At 50.8% G+C, this 14,733-nt stretch overlaps 5 protein-coding genes across 5 annotated transcripts; 1 reads left to right on the forward strand and 4 right to left on the reverse strand.

Moving 5' to 3' along the window:
• Nucleotides 1–224: 224 nt before the first annotated feature.
• N7458_003593 (cleavage and polyadenylation specificity factor subunit 5) lies at nucleotides 225–1,268 on the reverse strand (the record flags this gene model as incomplete). The annotated part of the gene is made up of 4 exons (XM_056906976.1): nucleotides 225–511; nucleotides 601–848; nucleotides 912–1,163; nucleotides 1,228–1,268. The coding sequence occupies 4 exons, from the start codon at nucleotides 1,266–1,268 to the stop codon at nucleotides 225–227; spliced, it is 828 nt and encodes a 275-aa protein (XP_056771083.1).
• A 518-nt stretch (nucleotides 1,269–1,786) lies between these two features.
• N7458_003594 (uncharacterized protein) lies at nucleotides 1,787–5,432 on the reverse strand (the record flags this gene model as incomplete). The annotated part of the gene is made up of 2 exons (XM_056906977.1): nucleotides 1,787–4,894; nucleotides 4,986–5,432. The coding sequence occupies 2 exons, from the start codon at nucleotides 5,430–5,432 to the stop codon at nucleotides 1,787–1,789; spliced, it is 3,555 nt and encodes a 1,184-aa protein (XP_056771084.1).
• A 999-nt stretch (nucleotides 5,433–6,431) lies between these two features.
• On the forward strand, nucleotides 6,432–7,031 carry N7458_003595 (carboxymuconolactone decarboxylase family protein; the record flags this gene model as incomplete). The annotated part of the gene is made up of 2 exons (XM_056906978.1): nucleotides 6,432–6,899; nucleotides 6,954–7,031. 2 exons carry the CDS (start codon nucleotides 6,432–6,434, stop codon nucleotides 7,029–7,031), a joined length of 546 nt encoding a protein of 181 aa, XP_056771085.1.
• A 492-nt stretch (nucleotides 7,032–7,523) lies between these two features.
• Nucleotides 7,524–7,994, reverse strand: N7458_003596 (putative BYS1 domain protein; the record flags this gene model as incomplete). The annotated part of the gene is made up of 1 exon (XM_056906979.1): nucleotides 7,524–7,994. The coding sequence occupies one exon, from the start codon at nucleotides 7,992–7,994 to the stop codon at nucleotides 7,524–7,526; it is 471 nt and encodes a 156-aa protein (XP_056771086.1).
• Nucleotides 7,995–10,158: 2,164 nt separating this feature from the next.
• On the reverse strand, nucleotides 10,159–13,385 carry hdaA (histone deacetylase hdaA; the record flags this gene model as incomplete). The annotated part of the gene is made up of 14 exons (XM_056906980.1): nucleotides 10,159–10,380; nucleotides 10,469–10,575; nucleotides 10,662–10,741; nucleotides 10,808–11,052; nucleotides 11,111–11,174; nucleotides 11,231–11,278; nucleotides 11,340–11,451; nucleotides 11,513–11,720; nucleotides 11,786–11,913; nucleotides 11,964–12,076; nucleotides 12,140–12,278; nucleotides 12,346–12,359; nucleotides 12,413–12,701; nucleotides 12,770–13,385. 14 exons carry the CDS (start codon nucleotides 13,383–13,385, stop codon nucleotides 10,159–10,161), a joined length of 2,385 nt encoding a protein of 794 aa, XP_056771087.1.
• Between the last annotated feature and the right edge of the window lie 1,348 nt (nucleotides 13,386–14,733).

The following is a 14,733-nucleotide window of genomic DNA, read 5'->3' on the forward strand; positions in this document are numbered from 1 at the left end:
AGAGGAGAGCAGGACACACCGACTCATGGAGACACTTCGGAGAAATGCAGCTTCGTCCCAGCTCGGGTTAGGGTATCGGGAAATGCAGGAAGCTACAAATGTTCACACTGTATTATTTTTGCTAGTTCTGCACGACTAGCCGTTGGATCATGTATCGTGAAGGGGAAGAGCGGTTTCACTCTAGTCGCTGGGTTCTTCCCCGCGCTCCATTTGATGGGGTCTGACTACAACTCATCAGTCCCCTTCTCCCCTTCACCGATATCCACCATCCCCGTATCCTCTCCATCATCTCCACCTGCCAGCACTTTGGTGCGCGGGATTTGGTCCCCTGGCAGAGGTGCCCCCGGGGTGACGGCGACAACGTTGTCATTCTCGTCCACGAACTCGAAGTTGTACCGCGATAGCAGGTGTGGGATCGCGGAGAGCTGGGGTCCGTAGCGGACCGAGTTGTCGTACAGCTCGAAGAGGGGTACTGCCAGCAGCTTCATGTTTTTGGGGACGGACAGGACCTCTGTAGCAGGCAAACAGACGTTAGGACAGAAAAGAGACAACATTGAAATCCCCCGGTATTATAGACGAAATCAGAGAAAAACGACTCACTCTTCTTCGGCAGGGTGATAAAGTACAGCTTCTTGCATTCCTTTGGCCGGGTGATGTGTGGTGGCAGGTACGGGTACATGAAGGTCTCAAAGTTAGGGCGCCACCACTGCGCCAGGGTATCACCAATTTCCCAGTCCTCGTTGACTCCCTCGCCAGAGAACTGAGATCCAACGGGGGCCAGGCGCTCATTCAGGCGCTTCTTGAAGCCCTCAATCTCCTCTTCGTCGTGGGGGAGATAATCACCGGGCCTGTGAGGTGAGACTGTTAGCGGTGAGCCTCACTAGTGGACGTCCAAGAAAGGTTTTCCGTACAGTTTGAAGAATGCATTTGCTATCTGCAACATCAAGACGTGCGGGTGGTTGTGTTCGTGGCAGACGAGGACGCCCTCGCACGTGCGGCGCATGCCGTGGAGCTCATAGTGCTCCTCCAGGCGCTTCAGACGAGCCGGCACTGAGGGATCTTCCTCAGGCTGAGTCTCCTTGGTGCCGAAAGTGTAGTTACTTAGGGGGTAAAGGCGAATTGTCCGCGGCTGCTGTGCGGAGAAATCCATTGGGATGATTGGACTGCGCGAATCAGCTCATGTCAATACCGGCTCCGCTTCATCGCATCTGGAAGCTATCGACTTACGGTTGGCTACTCTGGATGGTCGTTGCCGTCGTGGTCGCCATCCTGTCTGTATGGAATTGCAACTGATACAAAGAGCGCGGCGTTCACAAAGACGGACAGTAAGAAAGAGAGGAGATCGAACGAGGAGAGGAAGAAGAAGACTGAACCTCGCCGATGGTGATGCATCTCGTTATCGTTATCGTTGTCACCGCCTGCTTGAATGGGATTGTGTACACAACGAAGACGGCGGCAGGATGAAAGATGGAAGAAAGGCGGTGAGGACGAAACTCGGATAAAGGTAACTCCGAAGTTCCCTCGAGATCTGCTACATATGTGATTGAAGGACTTCAATCTGAATGAGTGATGATTGGCATTGACAGGTATGATATCGATTGATCTGTAGATAAAGTAGGTAGATGTAATTGATTACAGCGAAGATCCTACTGCCGAAAGCCATAGCTCTCTACATCCGACTCCACAACTCTCATGACATGCTATCCAAGTCCGAGCCCCAAGCTCCAAAGCTCCAAACAATAATCCCAACTCGTTTGGGATAGAGAAACAAACACATGCAAGACATTCACAGCTTGGCATCAAAGTCCTCGAATTCGGTAAGATCAGACACCGGCACGGGCCCAGTGCTGACAGGCAGACGAGCCTTGAATGTAGGCACGTCCGTGATGGTGATAGGGCTGGCGGTCGAGGCACCGTTGGTCCCGTTAGTGTGCTCGTTGGTCTCCGGCTCCAGTCCAAGCTGCTTCAGCTGAACACCAAGATTTTCCTCGAGCTTCTCGGTCAGTACGTCAATCTGCTCCGCTGACAAGGTTAGCTCGGTTGCCAGGAATGTCTTGACAATATACAGAATCTGGGAGCGGTCAATGATCGCCATGTCCAGCTGTTCAAAGGCCCCGGCTAAGATATCGCCGTCCGCAGCAAAGCCAGCCGCGTCGAGTTGCTTTTTAACCATCTCGATCAGGCGAGACCGCTTCTGGGTGGCATCGGAATCTGCAGCGCTTGCAGCGGACTGGGCATTCAGGTGGATAGACAGCTTGGCACGAGTGGACGAGGATGGATCAATGTACTGCTTGTAAAAGGCAATCAGGTCCGCTTTGCTCAACAGACGCACATTGGCAGCGTCGGTCTCGTGTTGCAAAAAGTCAAAGTACTCCGATCCAACGTGAGACCAGTAGCGGCTAGTCTCAGAGCCCAGGTTCTTGAGCTTCTCCAGGCGCTTGTTGATTACACTGCGCTTGTGGCCCTCAAACTCGTCTTCGGGCATGCTCTCCAGGGTCTTTCCAAACTCGCGGAGGAAGGCCTCGATACGGGACTCCAGGTACTGAGCGGTACGCTCACTCTGAATGATCACACGGTAGCCCATAGTGGTTGCATTGTATCGGGAACCACTCCACACAACGTAACCAAGCTGCTCCTTGCTACGCAGCTGATCGAATGCAGGCTCGTCCGTCAGTTGGGAGAACAGTTGCAATTTAGCCCGCAGGGCATCGTCGGAGAAGAAGCCAATATACAGATAGTACTCGATACAGTGATTGACGTTGGCCGGGTCCTTCAGAGTTCGCGGGTAGACGTAGTTGCTACCCGAGGGAATGACCATGTTGCGGCGCAGATACCACTGCGAGGGAGGTAGAGGACGACCCTCGAGAGTCTTCTCAACCATGTCCGTCATGCGTAGTGCATCTTCCTTGTACAGGTTTCCATGAGCCAGGACTTCAATGTGAGTCTGCTCAAGCAGCTGTGGGAAGAAGTTGATCACATCTTCAGACTGGATGTGCTCCAGCTCCTCAATGTACTGCTCGTTGACCCAGCTGCGCTCGGACAGTAGGTACCGAGTGTAGTCGCCAACTTGATAGAAGGGCTGCTGGTACTCGGCATTGCGGAAGGCCCGGGTCAGGCGCTCCTTGATGATATCGAACCGGTCCTGATTGACCACCAAACCCCGCATAGTGTTCAGCACTTTCTCCAATAGCACGGACATCTTGTCATTGTAACCGCCAACGGAGATATCCAGTCCAAGAATGTTCGCCGCAAGATGGTAGTCCAGCCCAGCAAGCTCAGCGTCGTACGAGTACTCGTCCAGACTGTCGCGGACCAACTCGCAGTAGAGCTTCGTCTTGATGAGGTTGGCAGGTGTTGCCCAGACCAGAGGATTACGCAGAGTCACATGGACAGTGCCCTTTGGCACCCAGAAACGATCATCCTTCTTAAACCACAGACGGACACGCTCATCATGGCGGATCAACTTGGGTGTCTTTGCAGGCTCCGCAACCTCCTTGGTCTCCACCGACAATCTTGTGGGCACAAACTCGTTCTTGTGAGGTATGTGCACATTAGACGTACGAGTGGCCTCTGTAGACTGCAGGGCCGTTTGGATGCCGCTCAGGAAGTCCTGAGGAATCTTCTCGACCTTGTATTCGGTACCATACCACTTCTCCTTCTGATCCCACTCGCCAGGATAGTCCTGGGCCACAATAATGAGACGGAAGTTGTCAGCACGCAGGTAAGACATGGCCTTCTTGATGATCTCCGGGTCGAATCGTCGCAGCAGAGCTCCGCTGAGCAGCCACTCACGAGGCATGGGCTTCTGCATAACGCTGCTCAGGCGGCTGGTAAACCGACTAGCGGGAGTCTTCTGCTTGAACCGGAAATCCACCTCGGCCAGGTTCTTCATCTCGTCAAAGATCCACTGCTCTGGTTCGCGCTCCTTGATCATAGCAATATACTCGAATATCACCTTGGCGACTTCCTGGTACTTTTTCAACCCCTCCGGTGTCAGGCGCACAGAAATAGTGAAGAAAGCCGATCCAGGACAAATGGGCATAGCCCCTGCAGACAACCCATTGGCCCAGCCCTTTGCTTTCAGGTCGGAAAGCACACTACCAGGGCCTTCGTGGCCGATCAGATGGCTGATATACCGGCTGGGTTGCGTATCATTCAGATTCTCCTCATCCAAGAAGGGGAAGTACATGTCCATGGACCGTGAATCCATGACTGGCTTAGCAAATACCTGCGTGCACATATCTTCATCGGAGAAAGGCTGGACATCATCCCAGCGGTTCTGTGGCAGGTTCTTGTTCTCCACATCCGCAAACAGCTCCCAAACCCACTGCTCAAGCACGTCCAAGGTCTCTCGTCCTAGGACCACCAGCTTGGCCCGGTTGGCCGAGTAGTGCTTCTCGTAAAACCGAATGAACTCGCTGCGAACCTCGAGGCCGCGTTTCTGGGGGTCCTCCTTCAAGGTCTGTAAATTACCCGTCGAGAAGTGATGGTATGGGTGCTTGGGATTGGAGAGGGACTTGTTCAGTTGCATCAACCGCCACAGGTCGCTCTGCAGATTCTTCTTGTTCTCAGAGTCTACGGCCCGCAATTCACGATCTAATGTCGATTCTAGGAAAAGCGGAGACACGAAGAATTGGGCAAATCGGTCGAGGGCCCCATATAGGGGTGATTTTCCCTCCACATCTCCAGTAGTCGTCGATGATACCTCGCTGGCAATCTCATTGTTTCCATTTGTAGATTCAGTTGGGGTGTTTTGTCCGGTAGACTTTGGGGGGCTGGAGTCGCCGGTGGCCGATACTTCAAAGAAATAATTCGTTTCGGTGGCGGCGGTGTATGCATTTGACGAGCCAGAGTGGGCGGCTAGATACTGGTTGTAGGCATTCTCCTTGGGATACTATTGATGGAACCAGATGCCATACGTCAGCATGGCTACTAAAGCACTTGGCCCCAACCCGCGGGGTGCCTAACTAGAGACTGCCACGTACCTTTTTTGTACCCATAAACAAGAGATGCTCGACAGCATGAGCCATCCCTGGCATATCATCTTGGTCGGAAAAGTTGCCCACATTGACGTTTACCGCGGCACTCGCCTTGTCGGTGTCCGGGTCATGCACTAGAAGGGCTTCAAGCTGATTCGGCAGACGAATGACCCGATATGACCGGTCATCAAGCTCCGGCTTCTCCAGATTCTCTGTAATGCGTTCGATTTGAGTCATGATTGAAGAGTTGGCGGAAAGGATCGGGGAGGCGTGGGAGAACGAGCGGGCCCAACGGTGCTTGGAGGAAGCAATCGGGGCGATCAACGAAATTGAACGAGTCACGGATGAGACGTGTAATGGCAAATATGGGCGTGCAGTTGGATTCCAACTCAGGCCTCTGTACCACTGGAACCAAGGTCGTGCAGTAGTAGTAATAGGGTACCTTGCGGGCATCAAGGATTGACCGAGGGACCCAGAGAATTGGGGGGAGTATGGGATGGCGCTGGGGGTGACTCCGAGACCAAAGATATGTCAATTCACTATTTGATAAATCAGGGGAGTATATGCACACCACAGGGACTTGATATGAAGAATGCGATGGCGAGAGGAGAGGTTCTTATTGTGAATCGAGCCGAGGGGTTCGGCGATGGAGGCGGTGAGATGCTCCTTTGGAGGGCGATCTGCCAGGCTTTGGCTTGGGGCGGTGGAAATGGGGCTGGACCCAGTCACGGGGTCTTCACAGTTGTAGACTACCGTCGGAGTATGTATATTTGCTGTATTTAGTTATAGTTCAAGATGACAAGGTAGTGGTCAAACACGAATCAATCCGCTGGTTCTTTTTGATTCTATTTACAAATCACCAGAGTGGCCGATACTAAAGTCTCACCCTATGCTGATGCTCCTGTGAGACATACTTTGCTCCACCAGGCACCCGGGTACACCTATTGTGGAGTTGCTGAGAATAGTAATGTAAAGTACTCCGTACAGTATGCTAAGAGCAAGGAATCTGGCCCCACATCTACAACTTGATTGAATATGGTTTAGCTGTATGCAGCCCACGTTCCTACAGCTGCCTGCATCTAGTAGCGACCTGCGCCACAGAGGTGCGGCTCTGCCAGGGATGCGTCAGCCTGTTAGACCCAGCTGGGAGCCAGTTCCATTCGAGAAGCAGCCGCTCGGTGAAAATGACAGGACAATTTTGAGCTTCGTAGGTAGAATAAAAGTATACAATTCTCTTATTCTCTGTGATATTGTAATCAACAAAGTTGAGAAATGGATATTCCTCGGCACAATCAATATTTACAAGGTCGAATTTATCAGCACGGGAGGGGAAGCGGAAATATATAGCCTAGGTAACCTCCAAGTCCTGAATTTACCACCCCATTTGTTGATCAACTTGAGTTTTCTACAAAGCAAATTACTTTATCTTAGTTACATTCGTACACAAGGAATATGGCTCGGCTACCCTATCTCGATTACCACACGCTACATGCCAAATCACGTCCTATCCTCAATATCATAAAACTCCTTTCCCACAGTACAGCAACCGTGGATCACTGGGCAGATGTGGGAAACGCCCAATTCAAACACTTATTACTCTCAGCCAGAGATCGTGAACTCATCATTTTATTGACTACTTCCAAGTTCAACTCTACCTACGAATGGACTCATCACCTCCCTTTGTCGCTAAAGGCTGGTGTGACTAGAAAGCAGCAGTCTGCCTTGGAGGCATCTGCCAAGCGAAACGACTACTTCATTGGCAGGAAATATGACCCCGAGGCGGGGTTCAGTGAGAAAGATCTTGTCCTGCTATCATTTGTGGAGACGATCATTCAACAGCCCGAGGTCAGTGATGAGCTGTTCAAGCATGTCAAGGACAAGTTCTCGGACCGAGAAATCGTGGAGATTATTTCTCTTCAGGTAAGTCGACAGGAAGGATTTGGTATCTGATCAAATTATCTAATAGCTATATAGGGGTTTTACTATTCCTTTTCGCGCTTGACCACTATTCTTCAGTGTGATTTTGATGAATGGGCCAAGGCCAAACTTTGAACTTTTTGGCCACTATGGAACTGAACAATAGGTACTTGACAATGGCGCGAAACTGTCAATGCCTTATGGCCCTTCTGTATCGAGCTACCCAAGATTTTATGTAGCGGTGGAGGTCATAATTCCTTTGAAGGGACCAGCCATATCACGATCCACTCGATGCCCGACCTCCGCAAAACCCAGTCCTCTTCGTCCACGAAATACAAGTAGCTTTAGGCAGTCATCTACGCATAGACCTTTCTGACAGGACAAAAGTATCCCATTCGGATTAGTCAAGCATCAACTATACCCTTCAAGCCAATCACGGAGCCCCGTAGCCGATGAGGCTCTTTCTTCGAGCCCTCTTCGTATGCTTCTCCGCCATCCCCGTCGCACTGTCCGCTAGAGCCTCCAAACCCACAAAAGTAGCAAACACAAACGCAAAATCTCCAGAAATCAATTGAGACGTCAAAAGTTTGAGCCTCCCCTAATCCCGGTCGCCTGAAAACTCCCCATCTAGCACGACTCCGCACACAGCGTCAACGTAATATCCGTGTCCGTGCTACAAGCCTCCGTCTGACTCGTGACCATCGCCCGAACGCCCCCACCCCAGCAAATGGTATTGCAAGTATCGATGGACGGACGCACAACCAGCGTACTACCAGAGAACGGGTCGCCGTATACATCATTCAAATCATAGTACAGGTGGTCGGTCAGCGCGTACTGGAAATTGGTCTGCGGGCTTCCGTCGTACATGCCGTTCTCGGTGCGGGTAATCTTGATGGCGATTCCACCCGAGACATAGTCGTAGTGGGTGGTCTCGGTGTAATTGGCGCCTGGGTCGATGGTTTGCCGTTCGCCGACTGAGCCACCGACGGACCAGAGGTAGACGGGGTCGGTGCAGGCGTTTTGGACGATGGCGTTGCCGGCCAAAGCTAGAGGGGCCAGGGTGGCCGCTGAGACTAGGAGGGTGATGGCGAAATACATTTTGATTATTATAGGTTTTGTGTTCAAGGGATTCTGATGGAGTTGCGAGTGGTCAAGTATTCAAGAAGATGATACTGGTAGCGTGCGATGGAAGATATCAAGCAATGGAATCGAGATCCGTCTTATAGTTTTCCACCCGGCACTTCACAGCATCCCTCCCAGGCACCACCAGCATACTGTTCCACTATTAGGATACTCTTCTGTGAGAGTTCAGAACGTCCAGGATTAGGACTCCTATACTCCTCACCGTCCGTCCATTGGATCACCCAAAGTCTCTTCTACCATTTCTGTATCAAGCTTGCGCAGGACGAGATCAGCCAAGACAGCAGCGTGGTCAGGCCAACCATCTTACCATCGCTGAACCTGCGTATTAGTACTAATCGATCATGGCGCACCGGAGCGACGTTCAGAGACACCAGGGACCAAGTGACCGTGGCACGATGTAGGGCGAGACGGCGATCATGTCTTGGGGCGCTGCGACTGGAACCTGTTTCAAATCATCATTTCTTGGCATCAGGTTAGAAGTGTTTAGAGGTAAGCCTCTCATAGTGATTGGAGAACCAGAGCTTTGGACTGAGGTTGGATAAGGCGCGCTGTAAGCAGGTGGTGATGCACGCCAAGTGGGAAGGTGTTGCGGATCGCGGGAATGTACGAGATGGTCGTGGGACACAGTTCAATGGGGTCACACTAAAGCTGGATGATGATAGGAATTAGCGCCCTGTTTCTATTGTAACACCGTTTAGCTGCCATAGGTATAGCGGTGCTCGGTAGTAGCGTGAAAAGTCTTTCGATTTGACCTCTTTCAAACTTGTCCACTCCACTACATACAGAGGGATTATCTCTTTTCCATATGTACTGCAGGATTATATCTCACTTGCCAGGGCCACTACCAGAGCACCCGGTCAGGCTACAGTAGAAGAAGACTGGCTATTTCTGATTCGCAGTATCCTGTCCTATTCTCGTCATAGCTCAATTCGTCTTCTCGAAAGGGTCTCACTCAGCCTTGGCTATGAGATATCTTGGCAGCGTACAGCTGGGGACCTGTCAGGGGGCTGCGTGATGGACCTAGATCACCCTCCGTCGCGCTCGAAGTTGCGTACTCGGAGACAGATGTCAAACTGAACTCCGATGTCCGATTCTGGCTGGATCTAGACAGCAGCCAAGCAAACATATGCTTGACACTACGGATCAACAGATCTCGGCCAGAAATTCGGATTGAAAAGTGGGAGAGACGCAATAACCGAGCTCATCGGTCTTAAGTCATTTAGACCACCAAGAAAGGGGATCAGAGGAACGTCAGTCACTATCCTCTGGTTATTCCGTTTGAAGGTCTATTGCATCGCTAGTTATCTTACCTAGAGGAGAAAGATTTGGAAATCTCACAACGAAAGTTGGAAGAAGTCGCGGAGGCGATCTAGGAAGCGCAGGAATAGTGATTTTCTTTGATGTTTTTCGGCCAATACGACTATCAATCCAGTATCACACAGGGAAGGGGTAGTGGATATGGATTCAGATTACACTCAGATTACACTCAGATATCTCTTTACTTTTGTTTACCTTAGCTTCGGTTGATTTTCCCCAGCCAGTGAGGTTGCTATCGGAGAGAGCCATATTTCCTTGCTGTCATTAATGCTATTCATCACTGTTCACGGGTAGTGGACTTCGTCTTTCGGGGATATTTTTCGTGCATCGTTAATCCATCGGCACTCCCGAGAACCATTCATATACAATCGCAATCCTGTTCAAGGCGCAAATAAGACTACACTAGTTGCCCTTGCCCGGGTGGCTACCGCGGCTTGCATGCAGAACTACGCCACCCTACTTTTATCTTGCGGGGAGATCTGTGGGTATAAACTGGAGAACCAGGGACTTGCAACGGCAGGGTGATGGTGGGGATGATGGGCAAGATAAACTGATAACCAGGAAACAATTCTGTCCGGTAAGAGAAATGCGCTCGCCAAGTCTTGTGTCTCGTACTCGCTTCCATCCAGGAGCGGGGGTACAGAGGTACAACAATCAAGGAATAACAAAAGAGGAACCGCAGTGACTGTAAGAGTTGAACATTCAACCGACTAGATAATGCCTGACATGCGCCAAGACTCGCCAAGCCTCCCGCCCGCGAATGCGTGCGGTGGGCCTAATCTAACAATCATCCTTCGCCCATTTATCCTTTCATGGTCAAGTCCTCCTCGGCTTCGTCCTCTGTCTCATCGAGGGCTTCGTCCGCGCGATCGGCGAGCCACTCAAAGACTTGCTGCTGATTCTCCGTCATCATCTCGCTCAGAGATGTCTTGTTGGATTTGAATAGCTTGCCATAGCGCTTTGACGGTTTGCGGTCCTGGTCTTTCCAGATTCCATGGGATTCGGAGACAAATACAAGCGAGTTCTGTAGGAGTTGCATATGTGTTAGCGTGGTTGTGGTCTCTCTCTCTCTCTCTGATGAAATGATCAACAACAGGGGCATTGAAACGTACATCCCGGTACCATTTGGATAGCCACACTTGAGTGGAAGACGCAACGGCACGAACTGGGTTCTCCGCCACGAACGAGATGATTCCGCTGACACGCTTGTACAAGTTCTCTGTTAGGAATTAGCCACTGCTCTTTTCTGATCATCTTGTCTTCAGGCACCAATGCCAAGAGAAGAAGGATCAGTATCAGGCGTACCTCTGTTGATCAAGAGATTGACGACTCCGGCGAAAGCACTGCCGATTCCGAGGAAGAACACCTCCCGCTTCTCGTAGAAACTGTGAACCAAAGCGTCAGCTAATCACATTTCCCTTGGACGATCGTGGAAGCCAGCGGCCACTTACTCGATGTAATTGTCCCACAGATAGTTTGCCAACTCTTCGGTCGCACTTGGACGGTTCTCATCTTCTTCTTCGTACTTTCCTGTGGCCTGAATGACTCGGAGGGTAAGCCTGGGTCCCGTGGAGGGTCGGGAAGATGCCGGGGTGGCACGTACGGGTGTCTGAGTGATATGCTTCGGGATGTTGACATCAATCACCGCATAGCCTTTGCAGATTATCCATCCAATGTACTCCTTTTGGGCATCAGCCTTGCAAATGTTAGTACTTGCGGGTTGAAGTCGCTCAACCAACGCTGGGCACACTTACCATCCAACAGTTGTGAGCTTCCAGTTTGCTGGTTACAGGGTCCGGATAGCCCATGAGTTCGGGTCTGGAAATGGTCAGTCAGCTTCAACTTCTTTAACTGGCGGTAGTCCTAGCACTCACGGATCGTGGAAGATGACAATGAGCGGTACGCGCTCATGGTAGTTGGCACTGCGATGGTTGTGATATTAGTGGAAGAAGGGCTTCCCCGGGGAAATGGTTCAGATTATACCTAGCCAGAACCTGGTTCTCAAACGACTTGGAAATCTTGGTTCGGTAGATGTACAACGGTGTGAGCTTGAAGCTTTCATACAGCTGATGAGCTTGATACTCGCGAAGGACATCTACAATCCAATTAGCATTGCTGAGCTATCAAGGATCTCCCAAGTGAAATCCATGACATACCGTGCAGCCGATTCGCCCAGGCTGGATGTTGGGGTGGCTTGGGGTACATGCATCGCCAATACTGGGCCTGAATGTTCATGACTCGGCCAACAGTCTCAATGGCATCTGTTGTTGGCGCAGTCTTGGTCAAGCGGTCTGGTGGCTCACCCATGAGGGTCTTTGTCACCGCCAGCGCAGATTTCGAAATGGATCGGAAGTTGTATCCACCCTGAAGAATCCTCCATTAGTCAACGGCTTCCACCGAGGAAATCAAGAGAAGTCTGAGATACGTACCTCCAGGCAGACTGCCACCTTACCACTGGCAAGAGTCATCAGCATGTGAGTCATTTGGGCATAGCAGGATGGCGAGACGAAGCAGCCACCCAGGACATCGCCAGCGGCAGCGTCGAATCCGGCAGAAACTAGACTATCATCAGCAAGGAATCAAAACACAGAACGAGGTGAAACTAACTGATCACAAGATCTGGATCAAATTCCAACGCAATGGGCATCACCACTTTCTGGAAAGCGTGCATGTAATCGCCGTCGCCCATACCCTGGTCAGGCCAAGGGATGTTGACGTTCCTAGGATCGACAGTGAGTAGAAAGCCCAGACCAAGCTGCCATTTGAGATCCAGTCAAACTTACCTTCCCAATCCGGCGCCCTCACCGCAGTGATCCCAATCACCTTCATCGCCACCGGGGTAGAATTTGCCATTCTGGTGAACATGAATCGAGATATAGAGAACATTAGGATCATTGTAGAATGCCTTTTGAACTCCGTTTCCTGTTCGCTTATTTAGTATCCTATTCACTATGATGAGTCGTCCAGGTGGAAGTCTATTCTAGCATACCGTGATGAACGTCCCTAGAAAGTTTGTCAGTCAAGTCATGCAATTTCCAGAGCCTGCAGGTACGCACCAGTCAAGAATCATAATCTTGCGGCATTGATCTCCGAGAACATTCTGGCAGACACGTGCAGCGACAGGCACATTGTTAAACAGACAAAAGCCCATGGCCGTGTCATGTTCAGCGTGATGGCCAGGCGGACGAATGACCGCGATGGCGTTCTTGACCTGTCGACGAGCCACAGCCAAACAAGTCTCGATGGCACCTCCCGTTGACAGAAGGGCCGAGGAAAAGGTCAATCGGTTGAAATAGATCGAGTCTCGCGTTTTTTCCAGATACACCAACTCGTCGTCCGGCATGTCTGTTCTCGTGGTCAGTTTACTGTTCAGTCCAACCACTGAAAGCAGGTATTGATAGCAGCTTATTTACCTTGGGTGCTTTTGACAAATGCAAAATGAGCCTCGGAATGGATCAGAGTGATTTCCTCTTCCGTGGCATTGCGGGCGTCGATGCGCTTCAGTGTCTGCGGTGCCAATGGGTGTGTCGACTCCGGATCATCTACCAAGCCAGCCCGGCATAGCTCCTTGTAGATGTAGTAGATTCGTCTCGGGTCCTCTGGATGCACCTCGGACGTTGGGCGAACTTCACAGTGGTACCGCATACGGACATCATAACAAAGACCAGTAGCCAGTGAACCAACGGGGAGACCAGCTTTGGCGATAACTTCCTCATCAGACCAGTCTGAGTTGGTCTCTACTAGGCTATCTCGTTTGACAAGGTTGTCCATCGAGTTGGTGTCTGAGTCGCTCATCTTGACTCGGTCAGGTGGGGGAGGCATGCCCGTTAGAATGGTAGATTGAGGTGGAAAGGGATCCGAGACAGAGGAAGGAGATTTGTGAGCTGACGGAATGACAGAAGGTGCTAAAGTAGGGTCACCATCGCCCTGGTGGGTATGTGTAGAGGGAGGTGGGTGGGTGAGGGAGGAGGGGGGTAAAGAAGGGAGCTTCTGGACCTCCCCCATGACGGTGTCCTCGTCTTCTCCCATCCCAAAGTTCAGATGAAGTTGCAAACAGGAAACAATGCGCAAACACAAAGACCACTTCCTCTTTGAATGAGGTGATGGGTATTGCTTGTGAAGTTTCAGTAGTTCATGACAAGGAAGCTTGCCAAGTGGGAGGGAGCTCTGTTTGACGTATGCACTGGTTCTCCTGGAAGGATCCACCAAGGCGATAAGGTAATAGCCGTTGTAGATATGTTCAGAAATAGCTGTTATTGCAAGGTAGACACCAGCCTTCGAGTCTGATGTATTCGGTTGCTGGGAGTGGACCCTCGTCCGTATACAACCACGTCCTGGTGGTATTTCCTCGTAACAAAGGCAGGTAACCGAAGCCTGTGGTGGGGCTGCCGTTGAGGTCAAGTTGCAAGCTGTAAAATCAAGACAATGATCGTGAGCTTCCGCAGATTCGATATCTGCCTGTAAATGGTAGCCACTGCAGAGATGGGGGTATTGCGCAGGGTAAATGGGGGAATAGATGGATGTGCATGTTGGATCCCTTTTGGGTGGCTCGGTCTTACTGCCGGACATTTTAGCTCTCACCGCTTTTAGTGACCGCTTCCGAGAATCCACTCAGGGGGGTACAGTATAGAGATCTGGTCGCCGGAAATAGGTGGCTGACTCATTATCATCCACGTTTTAGAGGACTTGCATCAGCTTCTTAAGATCCATGACACCTGCAGTCCATAACGTAACGAGAACCCTATTGGCTGGACTCGTTAGGCATTTAAGCTTCAATGAGGTACTCCAACCTCTCAAAATGGTCTTCAAAGGTGTCTTGATCACGCAGGTTCCTTGAAGATACCATGATCTACAATATCCTTATGTCAGTCGGACGAAGTGTACGCGGCGTATGAATTTCCTCAATGGCTAAATCAGCTTCACTAGTCTAGAACCGTAAAGCTAAGTTATTCTATCTCTCCCCCTGGTCGCCCTGACGTAAAAATTCCAACTAATAAGCCATGTAACGTATTACAGTGTAGACAAGCCAAAGTGAAGGGATATGGCTTAAGTACTCGCTATGTACAAACTTTGATAGATGGGTTCGGCTGATGTGTAGGATGTTGCGAGGGATGCACATTGTATAGCTTATGATAGGTGGATACAGACCCCTAAAGAATCAGGCTCGTGACGAGGGGATGACGGTGGTTAAAGCGGAGATGTTGTGTTCATATTGATGTTCGATCACGACAAGACAAAATACACATGTCGAAGGAAACGATAGTGATTCAAGGGTGTCTCACCCCCGTCCGGAGACTATAATCCCTCCCCTATCCTCTACTCTACTCTACTCCATTACTGCTACGACGAGGACGGTTTGAACATAAAGAAATGTATT

The sequence above is a fragment of the Penicillium daleae genome (assembly GCF_028827525.1).
Source record: "Penicillium daleae strain IBT 16125 chromosome Unknown utg000002l_segment0_segment0, whole genome shotgun sequence".
Classification (NCBI taxonomy): Eukaryota; Fungi; Ascomycota; class Eurotiomycetes; order Eurotiales; family Aspergillaceae; genus Penicillium; species Penicillium daleae.